This window comes from Epargyreus clarus, unplaced genomic scaffold (assembly GCF_041222505.1).
Source record: "Epargyreus clarus isolate Ecla_fem2 unplaced genomic scaffold, WU_Ecla_fem_2.2 ptg000014l, whole genome shotgun sequence".
NCBI lineage: Eukaryota > Metazoa > Arthropoda > Insecta > Lepidoptera > Hesperiidae > Epargyreus > Epargyreus clarus.
In genome coordinates, this window is record NW_027332222.1 from 2,813,459 (window position 1) to 2,830,700 (window position 17,242).

At 35.4% G+C, this 17,242-nt stretch overlaps 2 protein-coding genes across 2 annotated transcripts in view; both read right to left on the reverse strand.

Annotated features, from left to right (window-relative positions):
- Nucleotides 1-1,596, reverse strand: part of LOC140747184 (kelch domain-containing protein 4) — a 46,729-nt gene extending 45,133 nt beyond the window's left edge. The window contains exon 1 of the mRNA XM_073079465.1: nt 1,584-1,596. The gene's annotated coding sequence lies outside the window, so the exon portion shown is untranslated. The remainder of the gene's footprint in view (nt 1-1,583) is intronic.
- Nucleotides 1-13,675, reverse strand: part of LOC140747183 (organic cation transporter protein-like) — a 30,920-nt gene extending 17,245 nt beyond the window's left edge. Inside the window, exon 1 of the mRNA XM_073079461.1 lies at nt 13,443-13,675. Coding sequence (XP_072935562.1) covers nt 13,443-13,445 — 3 coding nt within the window. The 5' untranslated portion in view covers nt 13,446-13,675. The remainder of the gene's footprint in view (nt 1-13,442) is intronic.
- Nucleotides 13,676-17,242: the final 3,567 nt, after the last annotated feature.

Here is a 17,242-nt window from a genome sequence, read left to right on the forward strand (position 1 = left end):
GCATATATTATCCACATCAATCGCTGGGCTAAATTGGAATGTTGTGCCTGCTCAGGCCAAGGTGGACGGAACATAAACTAGCCTACCATTTAACTGTTATGTAGGTATGGTCTAGGATCACAATAATTAACTATGCGAAATGGCAATATATCAACCTCGCTTAACGAGGTTCAAAGTTCGAATTCAGTGAAATTCTCTATTTTTTTAATTTATATATGTAGAGTAAGTATGGATAATATCCTTGAGCCAAAACATTGTCCGAAAAGCTACACACTTTAGAGTTCTCCATAATGGTTTCAAATTTATAGCCGCAAGTCTAAGACCTCTTTCTGACAGTACAGTACCCAGCAACGGGACATTAAAGTAACGACAATGCGAACAATGTTAATTATTGTTAATTATTGAACGTCGATACTCCTGAGGACTAAGTTGGAAGGCTTCGGCAAGTACGTGACCATTACGAGTATGTGACCTCAAACCAGAACACAGCAGTATTAACAAGTTGTTATATGGCAGAAACAGGTGTGGCGGTGGTGACTCCAGAGACGAACCACTGTGATTTCTACTTCTACCTTCAAGTAGTTTCACTCCTAAAATGTTGTGTAATACGACACTTGAAGCTACGTAAACAACGTAGCGGAATATACATAGCGTGGGTGAAGCAATACCGACCGTAATCGATAGCGACTCCGGCAAACGTTTACTAAACATCAAACACAGCGCGGAGTTTCTGAGAAATCGCCAAGGACCAACTATTGCCTACAGCTTTTAACACAATAACATTACCATTACTTGCTCGCATACTGAAAAGGTCCATCATTGAACAGTGCAGTTCGTTATTGTCAAACACAATTGAGTATCTACGAGTGGTTGTTGCATAACGCAAAACGAAATATCTTTAAAGTCTTTCCGAATTGACAGAGTTTCAGGCACACTTGTCGACTATGCAAATCTTTAAATTATGAAATTAAATTTCTGTCTAGTCCAGCTTCAGTTCAAATTGGCATACAGTTCACCTGAAGTGATGTTCACCACCATCATGGCCAGTGCCAATCTACTTATGCACTAAAACTTCAGTGTAAAGTATCGGCGTTCTAGTTTGAAAGGCTAGAAAGTACAGGATTCTACTTAATATAAAGCTTTGTAACTTTGTTGTCAAATAAACAAATCACCTGTGTTCCATCTTAAGCAGAATCAAGAATAAGCATCTTTTATGACTTATTTGAGTATAGTAACACGTGTTCCTATCCCCATGGGATGTTCTGACAAGTTAATATTAGGTAGCAAATTGCAAATATAACACGACTTCTACACGTAGAAGATCACACCTACGTTGATACTACTGAAAACTAAATTGGAACGTTTTTTAACTTAACAAACAACACGGTCTCGTTCAGACTATCTTTTCTAAGTCATAGACCTACTACAATTTTCTCATCATGTGAACCCATTAATATCCCCTTGCTGGGCACTGGTCTCCTCTCAGAGGTATTTAATACACAGTACACTGCGCTATCCCAGTGCAAACTGGTAGATTTCACACGCCTTTGAGATTTTTTAGAGCTTAACTAGAATCTTCTACTACACAAAAAAATAATGAATGTACACGATCGGTAGGTACTACTAATATTTGCATAAAGTTGAATAAATATTAAAGCTGTAGGCGCGTCCTCCCAATCGTAAAATATAAACACACTCGAATTGTGTTTCAATGTTAATTCTTATTGAACACTCCTCGTAAGTATGTACTGATGTTACTTTTGTATGATAATTTGGTGATTTATGACAAGTGCTAAGACGTATATTTTGTCTTGAATAGTAATGACTAAGCAGCGATAGGCTGATGGTATGGAATATGGAATTTGGGATACGGAATCCTTCAATATCAGGATTCCGAGATTACAGGGGCCACTAATTTTTCGAAGCTTTTTGTGTATAAGAAAATAATTAACATAACAAAAATATTGTGATAGAAACTATAGAAGGCGGTAGAACCCTTTAAGGTTAGACTCCGTCGGCACCACCGCCCCACCTATTTCTGCCTCATAACAGCATCGTTAAGCGCTGCTGTGTTCCGGTTTGAAGGGTGTGGTAAGGGAGACATACTTTTCCGAGTCGTAACAGATTAGTCCACAGGGGTACAGCGGCGCATCTGTGGTCGACCTTTAGAAGGAATATCTAATCCTATCTGGGGTTGATTGCAGATGTCCATGAGAGGCAGGTCACTTACCATCAGGTGGACTGCATGCTTGTCTACTCCAATATTATAAAAAATATATATGAGAGTCTTTTAAATAAAATCTCAAAGGTACGTAAAGTTAACCGATCTGTACTTCTTACTACGGATATATCTACCTTCTTATTCCAAGGGGACGTTGAGGATGAATAATGACTTTAATAATAATTTTATTTAAAACTTCAATTGCTATCTACTTATTATATTCCATGAAGAAAATGCAAAAAATATAATAAAGGATAGAATAGTACCTATCATATAATTATTGAATAATGGTTGACAGTTACTGATGCGGATATTCATTAAATTATATAGTTGTTACATGGAAGATTGCATTAAATTACCTATATTCTTGTCACACGGCAGTGCGTCAGCCAAGTTCAGTATAAAAGCAAGTGTATTTTCAGTGTTTACATTTCTAAAAATGTGTACTTATATGTTTTTAAAGTGCATCAAATATTTAATAATAAATAATTATAAACAGACGACCTGAGAGGTAATTATGTTATCGGATACTATCTCGCAAAGCCGATATCGCATCGGTAATTGTGTATTTCTTATATTGTACGCCTAGTATCCGGGCATTTAACGGCAAAATATCTGCACAATATTATCAAACAAGTCACGTATGTTGTTTTCGTTTATCGCACCTTTATTTTGCGAACGTGCTTTTATTCTTTGAGAATCTTTATGAATAAAGCAGTTACATACAATATTATATGTAGGTATTTTTAGAAATCAGAGATAATTTTGTAATGTTTCAATTCCTAATTATAATTATAAATATTATTGAGATGCTGCAGCAATTATTATTTCAGAGAAAGAATAACACCTACAAATATAATGAAGTATCAAATCAAATCAAAATCAAAAGGCCAATAGATATCATTTGATTTGATGCAAATATAAAAGAGACACAATATCTCAATATTGTTTAAAAAATGTAAAAAAAGTTGCGGTTTCGTAAGTTTTACTGTATTATTTACAACTTTTATACTACTTGAAATAATCGATCATAAATTTAATAGATAACTATGAACTTTTGTCAAGGATATGGTTATGTTAACTAGTCGACTAATGGGTAGGTACCATCAACGTTATTTATGTAATGGCGCTCGGTTCCATTTAATTGAGATAATTATAAAGTTACTGCATTTCTATTTCTGTGTTAATAGGTCACATTTGCGTCGGTAAAGTTGATGTAGGTCGGGTACATGGAACATAGAAATACGTACAAAGAGACCGCGTCAAAAAATATGTTGCCATTTTTGAAAAAATAGTCAACTCCTACGTTAAACATGAGTTTATTGGTGTGGAAACTTTCAGAATGTACATAAGAGTATCGCACGGTAAAGTTCCTATGGAATTCTATCTTTGATTGCAATCAAAATTATACTAAAGAATATTTGCACCGTTAAAAGTTTCGTGGTCCCGAGAAGAGCCAAGTCAGGCATTATATTTTTTAACTATGAATTTAACAAATTATTATTAGGTAATTTAATGTTCATTAACCATAACTTATTATAATAAGCGACGTTACGTAATCATTAACTAGAAGACTGCATATATTTTCCGTTCCAACGAGTACGTTCTAATATCAGAATTATAAGTTCATATACCGACACAAACTATCAACATCAACAGTACATACATTTGGAACGGAAAATCCTGCAAAAATGTAATAATGTTGCTGATCTAGGGCCGTGGCTAATCTACATGTCATTAGAATTTAAATAGCATCAATTGCCGTAGAATATTTCCGAACTGACCCACCTACGGTCGGCAACCTTTAGAACAACATTGGAAGACGTCCAAAACTGTTGTTGCAAGTGTTTGTCTATTTTGCTGCGTTAGCGGATGTATAAGAAGAGACGGGTAGATCAAAGCTTAAGAAGTGTCTGTGATGCATTGACCTTGTAAACGGATGAATCGCTTTTAACGCGATTTTCACGCAACGATAGAAGTGTTTACGGAAAGTGGTATAAGTGATAGTTTCTTACTTTTCATGATACTTACACTAAAAATGACTGTCTCGTAGATTACTGTCGGTACTGTCCTCTAATATTTGTATTTGTAACCTAAAATAAGTTGCTTTGTTTACTTTCACTTTAATAATCATACCTGAAGAGAATCGTTGGCAGTAGCAACAGTCCTTACGCCAGGTGCCAGTGACCAAGCCACGAAAATCACCACCCTTACAGTTGACCTTCAGTTTGTTGTGTAGTCACCCTATATTTCTTACCAAGGTCAATTGATAACATCGAAAAAGCTATTCCAATTTAAACGAATGTAATAAATTAGCAGCAAGTTTCAGGGAAAGCGATAACGCTTTCCCTGAAACTTGCTGCTACCGATGGACTTATGTCCATCGGTAGGTAAACTGTTTAGTCAGTTTTGAAGACCACGATATAACAAATAAACGCGCTAAATATAGAAGATATCTTTAACATCAAACGAAAATGCGTGGGTCGCCCCAGTTACGTTACTATGACTCAGGGATTTTTAACTATTCTTTTCAACATGTTATAATATTGAAAATTTAAAAAATGCCCTCTTTGCTCGGACTTTAGTGGACCAATACGGACAGTTCTTAGACTTAAGACCACTAGCTTTTCTAACAACCGAACTCAAGAGACCCCTTAGGATAAACTTGGCCATTCCTTTACTATCGAATAATTTGATGCAACAGACCTTCTTAAGACCGGCTTAACGCCTAGTCGCTGCTACTAACTGAGCAACTGATGTTCCAATTGAAAAACAGTTTTAACGATTATAGTTAATGCGACTGTCAAAAGTTACTTGCTATCCAAAGCGTTGCTTGCGACATATTGGTAGCTTAGGCATCAAAACAATCGACTGCTAACATTTTTTTCGATTAAAGTTAGACGAGTACCGCTCCTCGGTCGATAGCAACAAACTGTTCAGTACCTTAAGTAATAAGAGTGGTAGCTCACGCAACTATCGCTCGCCAGTAGCCAGTGGGCAGTCGACCCTACGGACGTAAATAGGATCTGAATATAGGTTATTACTGAAAATAGAATACAACTATACGTACTGGACTGATTGAAATGTCACTTGAGTATAATCAAATTTTTGTAGCTAAAGAGTGGGCAACCGGGGAGGTACAGCGGTCATTATAAATGATAGGTCCTTACTTCAAAGACCAAACAAGTAGTCTTTTTAAAAAACGCGTGTATATCTATATACTCGTACGTACGTAAGGGTTAAAACATCGATATACTATTACTTTATTAGTAGTATATCGATGGTTAAAAATTACCAAAATTGTTACAAAATGATTACTACATATTGTACCATAATACTCGTATACTGTATATAAATTTATAATAATTAAACAAAAAGCATAACGTAACGTTTTAGCATAATTCAGTTTCTGTTACCAAAGGTTTTTCACCACTAGGTACTTTTGCCCTTACATGGCGCACTTAGAGAAGTATTATTTACACAAATTTTAAATTCCTAGAAATGTTTGTATTCTTGCCTTTGTATGTGTCCATGGTTACCGCTACGAAGAAAACCGTAGTGTGAAGTAATTATTCAAAATTGATTTTTAGTTATGTCAAATAGCTACCTACTACTCACAGTAACACGTCCATGCTACCACCGCATTCATGGAAGAACTGCTTTCCATAACGTAAGAAATGGTGTAGTTCCTCCATAAACGTGCTTATGCATCTTACATGTATAAACCTTAGGTTAATGTAGGGCGGAAGTGAAAATACATCATGTACGAATTTTATTCCTGTATTAGTAGAGTTATTATATACTAGGACTTTAATAGTTTTCGCAATAAATTCTAAAAAATCTTATAAGCGGATTATAATATGCTTAAAGCCTCGTATTTGTAAACGTTTCTACGTAAGGTTGTACATGTATGAAACACACACGTTGAAAACTCATTGGCCGCAGTTCATTAGCACTTGACACAGAAACTAATTTCGCGGATCGGCAATTTTTAACTGCTTGGTTCAGAACGACGGATGCACTGCCAGTAACATACTGCATTATGCAATTGATAGTAACCTTTTTATTTTTCACCATGAAATTGGTTTCAAATGTTCATGGATGCCAGTAACTACAAACCTGCTCGTTTACTTTAGACTTACAAAATAGTACATTACAATACGAGGACGAAAAATTTTTTTCTGACAAGTGTGAGTTTGCAGGCCGAGCCGCAGGCGAGGACTGCAATCACACGAGTCAGAAAAACATTTTTCGTCCGCGTGTTGTATAAAATTTTATATTACGGGGTCGGAAATGGGGGTTTTGCGCACGCGAAGCGTGCGTAAAACGTCAATTTACGCACGCCGTGATATAAAATGTATTATGTACATCAGTGATGATGATGACTAATAGTTCTACAATTAGAAGGGAAAATTAATTAATTCAGTCTACATCAGTCACGACTAGGACTTCATCCTTGCTGATTCTTTCTCCCTTCATTTTTATTCATATTTATATATTTATCTCAGCTCCATTTGTTAAGAGTCTTTATAGATCGGGAAAGCCTCCGTTTATTATCAATAAACTAACTATATGTAACCGATTCGATTAGTCGTGCGGTCGTTAATCCCGCGTTATTAATCAGTCTACCCAATGTTTTGCCTAGAATCGATCGACATTTGAAAATTTCTGCCTTCGACATTGTCAAATTTTAATCTCTGTGCAAAATATGAGTAGATAGATTATTTAATAATAACGGACCTATATCGACACTACTTATCTTTAGTTATCTATTAATACTATTTGTTTTCACACCATCCATCATTTGTGATGAAAGATTTGAAGTGTGCGCATACACTTCACTTTTAACGAGTTAGCGACCACTTGACATCTATTCCAGTCTTTAATATTCAATATTAAATGTTACTTTGCGTCTTTTAAGTTAGTAGACGGATACACGTCATTTGTGATGGCATCTTCATCATCATCATAAATACATGACTGTTCTACCGCTGGGCACGGGTCTCCTCTCAGAGCGAAGGTTTAGGCAATTGTCCAATTAGCTAATTAGTTGTTAGCATATCCACGAATGACTTTACCCTCCGCAATCGGGTAAAAACTAAGCTAAAGAATAGAGTAAATATTTTTTAAAATTATTGAACAATAAGATTGGTGTGAAGATCAAGTGGAAGGTATTGTTAAGAATAATGACTCCAATATTATATAAGTCATTAAACATGGTATTAATAGTTTTACGGTTCTAGTAGTTACAATCTTGATAAAAGTTATGGTATATTCAGTCACTGACTGCTAATGTATAGGGTGACGTCAGGGACGTAACAGTATGCATTTTATTTATAATTAATGACTAGTATATACCTACATATGGTAATGTACTTTGAAACTGAAAATATGTTGTTATATAGTATAGAAGTAGTAAATGTACATGCAGTCAACCTGATAGTGGCTACTGCCGAATTTGATTATCAAAATCCGGATTTTAGGCCTTCCTGAGCTCGGCCACAGGTGCGTTGCTATCCTTGAGGATTTAACTGGAACGCCTGGCTCCATAATACTCTAGCACCTCATTTTCACTCATATTTAGTACACCGACTAATCTTACATAGTCATATTAATTTATATATAAAAGCTACTTTCAAGAGATATATAACTGAAGGTAATTAGCGATTACATAATTGAATACTTAAGTAGTAAATCTACTATAATTAAGTTAGGTAATTGCACAATTTTCCACTTTAAATGTAAAATATAAATAACAAAACATCGGAGATTAGCCTTTACTACATAATTGAAATTACAAATAATATTTGTCTGTATGGTTCACATTGCAGATAGTTGCGTGTAACAAAACATATTCTTATATTATGCTGTTGCTAAAATGATTTACGTTTTTTTAAGAAGCTCCACTATCAAGTAACATGGGTATGATGGTACACGCGATATTTTTTATTTTTCCTCATGTTATTATACATTTTAATTTACAGTACCTGCCAGAGCTACTGTACTGTACTTAACATAATTATTCCATGGACCATCTACCTATTTGTTTTTTATTTCTGTTTCGAATAATTTAAACAAATTATCTACTTTGATAATGAGTTTCATTAACTCTGTTATTGCTTTAAGAATATTTATATAATGTGTATAATGTATATTTTCTATTAACGTAAATATTATTTGTATAATTTGCCGTAATAAACGTTTGGTCAGCAATTCGCCAAAAAATATTTTTAGAAATAAGGAAAACATACGGTGCCTACCTGTAGCTTTTTTGTAAGTGCGGCAGTTAAGCTCTCAGCTGAATCAACAAATCGAAGCATTACTTTATCATGGTTTTGTTCACTCGACAGAAAAGCTTGCAAATAAATCAGCTATAAATAGCGTAATGAACAGTTCAACGATTTTGTTAGCTTCCTAATGAAACATCAACACGACGTAGACATTTAGTACAGTAAAATCTCTGAAAATATAAAACTAATTTGAATATCAAATGTATCGATATTCAAATTTAAGTCAATCTCAACTGCTCCAGTACGAGTGGAAATTAAGAAAATGTAAACCTGACATTAAAGACGGTACAATAAACTAGAATAGCAGTAAACTACAATAGTAGTCTTACGTATTTTTTTGTTTTCTAAATATTAGAATTCTGACCGAAAGTTGGTGGTCAGTGTTGTACGGTGTCCCCGTATTAACAATAAAATTAATCCTAGATACCTACTCGTACACGACATTACTCTACAGATTCTATTTTCGAAAAACCATTCTACAGCATTGCAAGGCTCATCACATGAAATGCCTGTCATTTGCTTTTTTGCAGTTAAAATAACGTTAAACTTATATTCGTAGTTCTACTAAAGTGTCTACTTTAAGGTTATTTAATGCAAAGTAGTTACCGTTGCCCGTGCATTTACAACAGAGGAGTCGCCATTGCATCGCCGGCTTGAAACTATAGATGATTTTTAAAAGAGCCCGATGTCACAGCTGATTTCTAAGCACATACCTACAAAGTTAACTAATCATTAAATTTAAGACTAAAGTTCAAATGTGTACGACAATAGCGAAAACTCAAGATGTTCACGTGTAGATTAACCATAATTAATAATTATTTAAATTTGTTTAAATTAAATATTTTGGCTGTCATTCAAATGGCCGGCTTTAAATTGAAATTTTTATACACACTTTTAATTATAATTCTGTACAATTTATATTTCATGATAGTAGTAATATTTTGCTACATTTTTTTAGTATTTTATTGTTACGAAAGTAAAAAATGCTATAAAATTAAATATCTTCTTATATACTTTTGCCTGTCAAAAAACGCACGACTGATCGATGTGTCCAGAAGCAAAAAAATACACAGAAATTCCTTACAGATCTTAAACAAGTATTGAAGAACGATTTTTTAAAACCTTCAAGTACGTATGTAGGATCTACATTAGGTGATAAAAGCTTGTCATAATATACATCTATATAAATAAAAACAAGTATGTGATTTTCAAATAAAATCTTGTAAGCCCATGTATTGATGATTACGTTATCGAAATATAAAAAAAGTTTATGTACAGAGCTTTCCCGTCGGGTGAACGTTATCATATCCTTTTGTTACCGCCATTGTAGAAAAAATAAAACTTTATTACAAAAAGGTTTTAAAAACAATATTATTTTGTACATTCTTCGTAGAAAAACCTTTAATTAAACATCCATATGATAAGGGGGGCATAAAAATAAATTTCCGTAGCTCGTGCGGCGGCGTGCGCTCATATTTCATTTAGAATGTCGTCACTAAGCTTATATATCTCTATAATTTCGCAATATAAAGGATAAAATACTAAGAATACTAGTACTATAAAACGGAAAATTGCGAAAATCTTTATTTTTATATGTTAGTACCTTGCATATGTGCCAAAAAGGGCATGTGAGCTGAGTATTCGTAGTCTATGCTAATACCGATTCGCAAATAGCCACAGAACCTATTTCAACCCGTTGTTGATGCGCACGAGATTTGAATACTAACAATACATATTACGATACATTCAAAAGACATCATCCCACACCCATATTATTTTAAACGGATATTATTATGCTACAGGGTCTCTAACCCACTGACTTAAGGTATACGCAACAACACGCTCCAACTAACAGCCTTTATAAGTTTTCTGCTGGATATACGAGTCTCTTGGTCATCATCAACCCATTACTGTCCGACTGCTGGGCACGGGTCTCCTCTCACAATGAGAAAGGTTAGGCCATAGCTCACCGCGCTCGCCAAGTACGTATTGGTAGACTTCACATATCTTTAAAACAATTATTTAGAAGATTAGTCATTTTTCCTTCATCGTTTAAACAAGTGATAATTAAATTTCTAATTCACGAATTTTTCAAAGTTATTTTAAAGTTTCAGGCACGCACCTCTGATTATTCAGAGGATTTGAGATTTGAACCCTTAGATCAAGAGGTCGAGTTTCTTGCTGCTTCTCTCTAGTCTTTAAGTTTATACAGCTATCATCGCGCTTGATTATTACCAGGATCAGCAGTCATCGGACGAGAGGATTAAATTAAAAGGTCACAGTTACGCAAAAGGATATAACACCTACACTCGTATAAACTCGTAAAAACCACACCTTGTTATATTGCATCGTTCGAAAGCTTCGCTCATAAGAAACAAATGAATAAAATGAAATTGACCATTTTTATGAAAACATTTATCTTACATTTTATTTTATTAGCTCTCAACTTAATTAATTTGTGCCAGGTGAGATTTTCAAACAGGCCGACAGTATTATAGGTCACGATATTAATTAAATGTATGAAAAAGGGATTGCCTCATATCATAAGTCATAGCATTATAATACTTATTGGATGACACACAAGAGTAATTAATATTAATAGTATGCCAATTCTATCGATTAGCAATGTTAATATCTGAAATAAATATTAAACTTGACGTTTGGTCGTTATCGAATAACACAATGGCCTACAAAAAGCTGCTTAGAAGAAATGTCTAGTCACATTCGTCTTTTGGTCGGCACTCTATATAGTGATAAGATCACCTTTTCGCTGTATTGTCTAGTTTTTATTAAGATATTAAATTATGTACCTATTGTGATGTACGATAATATTATATTCGAATTCTAATAATATATATTTGTAGGTGGTAAAACCTTTTATGGTTTGACCCCGTCACACTTATTTGTGCCTAAAAAGAGCAATGTTAAGCGTTGCTGTGTTCCAGTTTGACAGTTGTGGTGATAGAGGAGACATTTATTCGAGGCGTTCCAAGTACTTAAAGGGCTACTACTCTCTTTATTTCCCTTTGGTTATTTTATTAAGAAAAGATGATCGTCGTAAGAAGTCAATAGCCGGTGTATTTATATAAAAGCTAGCTACCACCACCACGCACGTTAGAAAGGCTAGAATAACACTCCCCTAATGCATTGCAAATTGATGAAATTTTATAAAAAATCTCTTATTATTTTCATGTTGAATACAATATACCTAATTATAATTTTTCTTTATAATAACAACACTAGAACATTGACACGTGACGCCATACGCCATGGTTTGTGAATCACGTTTTCGTTTTTAACTAAAAAAGGTTTTGTTCGACAGGCCATCAAATATTACTCATTTCATTAATAATATTAATATTATAATTATGTGTGTCATGTCTACATGTTGTAGATACTATCTACTTTTCGGTGGGTCAACGAATGCGGGAATACGGGAATGTTAAAGTAGAGCGGGGTTAACACATAAACTAACAAAAATACAACATCTGCTGCTACATATTGGTTAGTTTACGATAATAAGCATAGATAAGTATTCGGTTTTTAATAAAAAAGGGTTGAAGCAACCCATTTCAGCTAAGTCAGGTAGTAGTGAAGGGTCGCTTATACACATTATAAGATATATATACATTTGCTCTGACGTTAAAATGTTAGATTAATTAACATAGATATTACACTTAAGGGTATGTTGGACAAGGATAAGTACACTTAGCCTGCTAAGCTAAAAGTGTACTTTGCTACCTAGCTGAGGGATCATTTACATAGGTAACTAAGTAAGTACCTACACATTGTCAGAAATACAAACTGCGTAGCGTTACTCTAACAAGAATGTTTACTTTTTGAAAGTATAAACTCCTAAGCATATATATATCCTTAAGGTGGTAGAACCCTTTGTGGTTCGACTCCGGCGGCACCACCGCCACACCTATTTCTACCTAATAACTGCAGTGTTAGGTGCTGCTGTGTTCCGGTTTGAAGAGTGTGGTAAGGGAGAAAGACTTTTCCGAGGCATTCCAGCTTGGTCCTCAGGGGTAGCGGCGCATCTGTGGCCGACCTCAGGTAGGAATATCTAATCCTATCTGGGGTTTATTACAGATGTCCATGGGCGGCAGTAGCCACTTACCATCAGGTTGACTGCATGCTCGTCTGCTATTAACCAGGTACTATTCGCACATAGTTTTCTCTACTCGAATTTACCAATTTTGCCGGTTAGATATAGTAACCGGCATAATTGGTAAATTACATAAAATAATTTTCTACATTGAAAAAGCCTGGTGAAATACACTCCAAGGCTTCTCTAGTAGGAGAGATCTATGCCCAACAGTGGTATAAGAGTTTCAGTTAATTAATACATTGCGTAGCAAGACATGAAAGTTAACTCGAACGATCATATAAACAATAATAGAGAATTAAACCTTATTAAATTATACTAAAGCAGTAAAATTATTTATTTCATTTTCTTATGAAACTGAAAAATAACTCAAATTTTACTTCCTAATTCTTAAGCCGAAGTTCTTAATGCGTTTTTTGGGCAAAGTTAAGTCAACTTTTCTCTACATTCCTGTAAATTTAACCAAATTTCTGTATAAGTAGCTGTTCCTTATACTTTTTAAATTCTTTCAGTTTTCAAATGCTAATATAACTAGACGATGATTACTAGTTGTGTAAAAAATATGTTACTAGTTACGTTCTTATCAAGTTTCGTTATTTAATAACCCGTATGTGTTTCTTTGCGCTATTTCAGATAATTTCCGATTTACATAAACGTGTATGTATATCATGACAAAAGAAAAAAATATAAATATTATTTTTCTTGAGTCTTAAATCAAATTTTAATTTAAAAAATGTAATCATTGGTAATAAAATGAATTATAAAACCCGCGATAATTGAAGCCGGCGATAATTCAAAATCAAAGAAAACGTCAACTTACCATTTCAGCAGACTAAAATTATTTTTCAACACAGATTAAAAATCGCACTTAAACGCACTGGGCATAACAATTCAGTTAACCTTAATGTTAGTTAAAAAAAAACAAATAGAACACAGATTTAAAAAAAGTTGGCGCGACCGCTCATCACATCGGCACGAATGTACTGCGAGCCATATGGCGCTGGCACGCGTGTTTATAAATCCCTTTTAATCGACTTTTAGCTTTATATATACGTTTGAGGGTTTAAACTCCGTTTTCGTCTAAGCATGTGTAACCGCGACCCGCTTACGTTTTTGTACCGGTTCATAGCTTAGAGAGTTGGGAGAGCTCTCGTTCACAGGTCGACGCACTGCGGCAATGCGACGATTTGACCAACGGTAGACGAGCTCATGCCGGCACCGACGAATATTCACCAACGGCAGACGAGCTCACGTTGACACTGACTAATCCTGAGCTTTGCAAGTCTTTCATGCGTCTGTCGTTAGCTTTTATTATTCATGCATAAACAGTGAAACTGACGACCCGCTTGTCACGAACTTTGCCGTGCCGATCCGATGCAACGGATCCGGATTCGAGTCTTCGCTAAGCTAACATCTAACTTTGATGTGGTTTAGGGTGTGCTGCTCTATGTTGGTTAAACTTAATCCAGAGGATAAGGTTGTATTCTTCATTGCTCATAAGTAGATCGAACAAGAGTATCAATCCGATAATAAAAAACACTTTGTCCTCGGGGTAGCATTGTATCTAAGGCCGATCTTAAGTAGGAATGTAATCTTATCTGGCGTTGACTACAGATGACCATGGGCGGTGGTAGCCACTTACCATCAGGTGGATTGTATGCTATTTTGCTACCTCTATATTAAAATAATAATGATAATTGATTTACGTACATCTTATAAATTACGGAAATCAGGAATTAGACAAAAATAACTAATCGATTTTTTATCTGTGTAATTGTATTAAGTCTCAACTAATTATCAATTACGAAATTGCACGTATAACTCAATAAATAATGTACTCAAGAATGCCGTCTTTTAAATCTCTCTCTCTCTCTCTCTCGCTCATAATGGAGAATGAGCGATAGGCGAATAGAAATGTTGCAATGAAATGTTTACTGAAGTAAGTTATTTTTATCGTGTAATAAATAAGGTCATGTCAACGGACTTTTAAACAGTCACAACATGCAAAGAGTCGCAGACGTAAACTATTTTGATTATATCATATTTCATAGTAATGAGTAGAGTAATTTTGTTAAACTCTTTAGTAGGTACTTCTAAAACCTTTTTCGCATGTCAAATTAGAATTAAAACGATTTGATTAAATAACGTCAGTGTCGCTTTTTTTAGGACTCAATATCCAAAGGGCCCTAAGCCTCCCCAGTCCGTCTGTCCGTCTGTCCGTCTCTCTGTCTCTCTGTCTCTCCGCCTCTCCGTCTCTCCGTCTCTCCGTCTCTCCGTCTCTCCGTCTCTCCGTCTCTCCGTCTCTCCGTCTCTCCGTCTCTCCGTCTCTCCGTCTCTCCGTCTCTCCGTCTCTCCGTCTCTCCGTCTCTCCGTCTGTCACTACTATGACTTACTCACAGTGCTTTGAAAGTTCGACACCACAGATGCAGAGATGCAACGTAGAGGACACTGGGTGACATACTTTTAAAATATTTTGGTTCTGAATTTTGATCTTTATGTTCTTATCTTATACGTCTCCATGATATCCACAACACAGGGAATTCTAGTGCAGGGCACTACAATTCGCATAACTCCTACAATAGAATATTTATTTACGTTATATGCATGTACAACGGTGTTTATTACTTTTTTATAGTATAGTAGTAGCAGACGAGCTGGCAGTCCATCTGATGGTAAGTACTACTGCCGCCCTTTAGATTCCTACTTGAGGTCGACCACAGATGCGTCGCTACCTCTGTGGATTAAGCCGGAATACCTCGGAAAAGTATGTCTCCCTTCAGTGGTGGACTAAGGTCGTCGGAGGCCCGGGACGGAAAGTTGAATGGAGGTCCCCAGTGTAAAAAGTTGATTTGATTTTACAAAATTACAGATGTGTCAGTAAATTATTCGCCTGTGATTCGGTGATCTCGATTGTTTGGTTGTGACGAACTTTTTTTAGCAACCGTGTTTGGAGGCCTCCAGGATGGAGGCCCGGAGCGGCCCGCCTCTTGCAACTCCTCCCCCCCCTCAAGCTGTTAGAGTCTCCCTTACCACACCCTTAAAACCAGAACATAGAAACGCCTAACACTGCCGTTATAATGTAGAGATGTTTGTTGCGGTGCTGCTATGATGTCGCCGGAGTCAAACCACAGAAAGTTCTACCACCGTTAGACTATTAATTATAAATTAAAACTCAGTAAAAACAGTGTCTACATCATTTTATATGTAGTGAAAATACTAAGGTTATCATGATCGTGTACAAATAAAAAAGGGATTGCGAAAAAGAAACTTTCAAAAAACAAAAAGCTACATTATTACGGTACTCGTATCATAAAAGGCTGGTTTGACCGTTAAGAAGATTCGCATTGAAAGGGTCAGAATAAAAAGTGTACCGCTTATAATTTTGAACTGGGTTGCTCGCAGGATTCAATGCACCCACAGATATTTAAATATATAACGATATTATATAACTCTTTGCATACACAATGATAAGGCAGTAGTTCCTGGCAAACTCGTAGCGGTGTACGTTTGGTCATTCAATGATATAAACAAAAATATCATTGGTGTTATCTTATATATAAAATTCTCGTGTCACAATGTTAGTTACGGTACTCCTCCGAAACGGCTTTACCGATTTTCACCAAATTTTATATGCATATTCAGTAGGTCTGAGAATCAGCTATTATCTACTTTTAATATCTCTAAGTCATAAGGGTTGTTCACCCTTAACATTTTTTTATTTATATGGCAACACAACGTTTGCCGGGTCAGCTAGGGTATATAGATAAAAGTAATGGTTCTAACATATTTGTCATATTTTTTACATAATGATTGAATAAATTACTGTAGGCTCGACTGGACTCTATTAGGATAAATAACATTCTTGAAAAATAATATCCTGAAAATGAACATTTAGAAATTAATACAAAAAATAATAAACAGAGAATGTGCATGAAATGTCAACATTTAAACAATTTAATTATTAAAAACGTTGTGAATGTTACAATCAAGTGATTGGATTGCCAAATAATTATTTACCGATCAGCTGAAACCATTCCACTAATAAATTGATTAATGTTAATTGATTTTATTAATGACGTCAGATATGTGGGTGTAGTACTCTTTTGATAGGAACATATCACTCACTTCACCTTAACGTAAGCTTACAGGGTACTTCAGGGTAATTTGTATAGGTATATGCGCAACAACTCTGGCGGCACCACCGCCACACCTATTTCTACCTACTAACAGCAGTGTTAGGCGCTGCTGTGTTCCGGTCTGAAGGGTGTGGTAAGGGAGACAGACTTTTCCGAGGCATTCCAGCTTAGTCCTTAGGGGTAGCGGCGCATCTGTGGCCGACCTCAGGTAATATCTAATCCTATCTGTGGTTGATTACAGATGTCCATGGGCGCCAGTAGCCACTAACCATCAGGTGGACTGTATGCTCGTCTGCTACTCCTTATAAAAAACAAGCTCAAGTTTACATCGCCTGAAACTTTATCTTTGCATATTTTCATTAATGTCGTTTGCTATTAACTATATGCATACTGTAACAATCAAGCCTCTAAATTTAGAGGCCCATGCTACAGCTGATCAAAATGGTGTGAAAGGGAGACAGGTAAGTAAACCTCTAATTTTCTT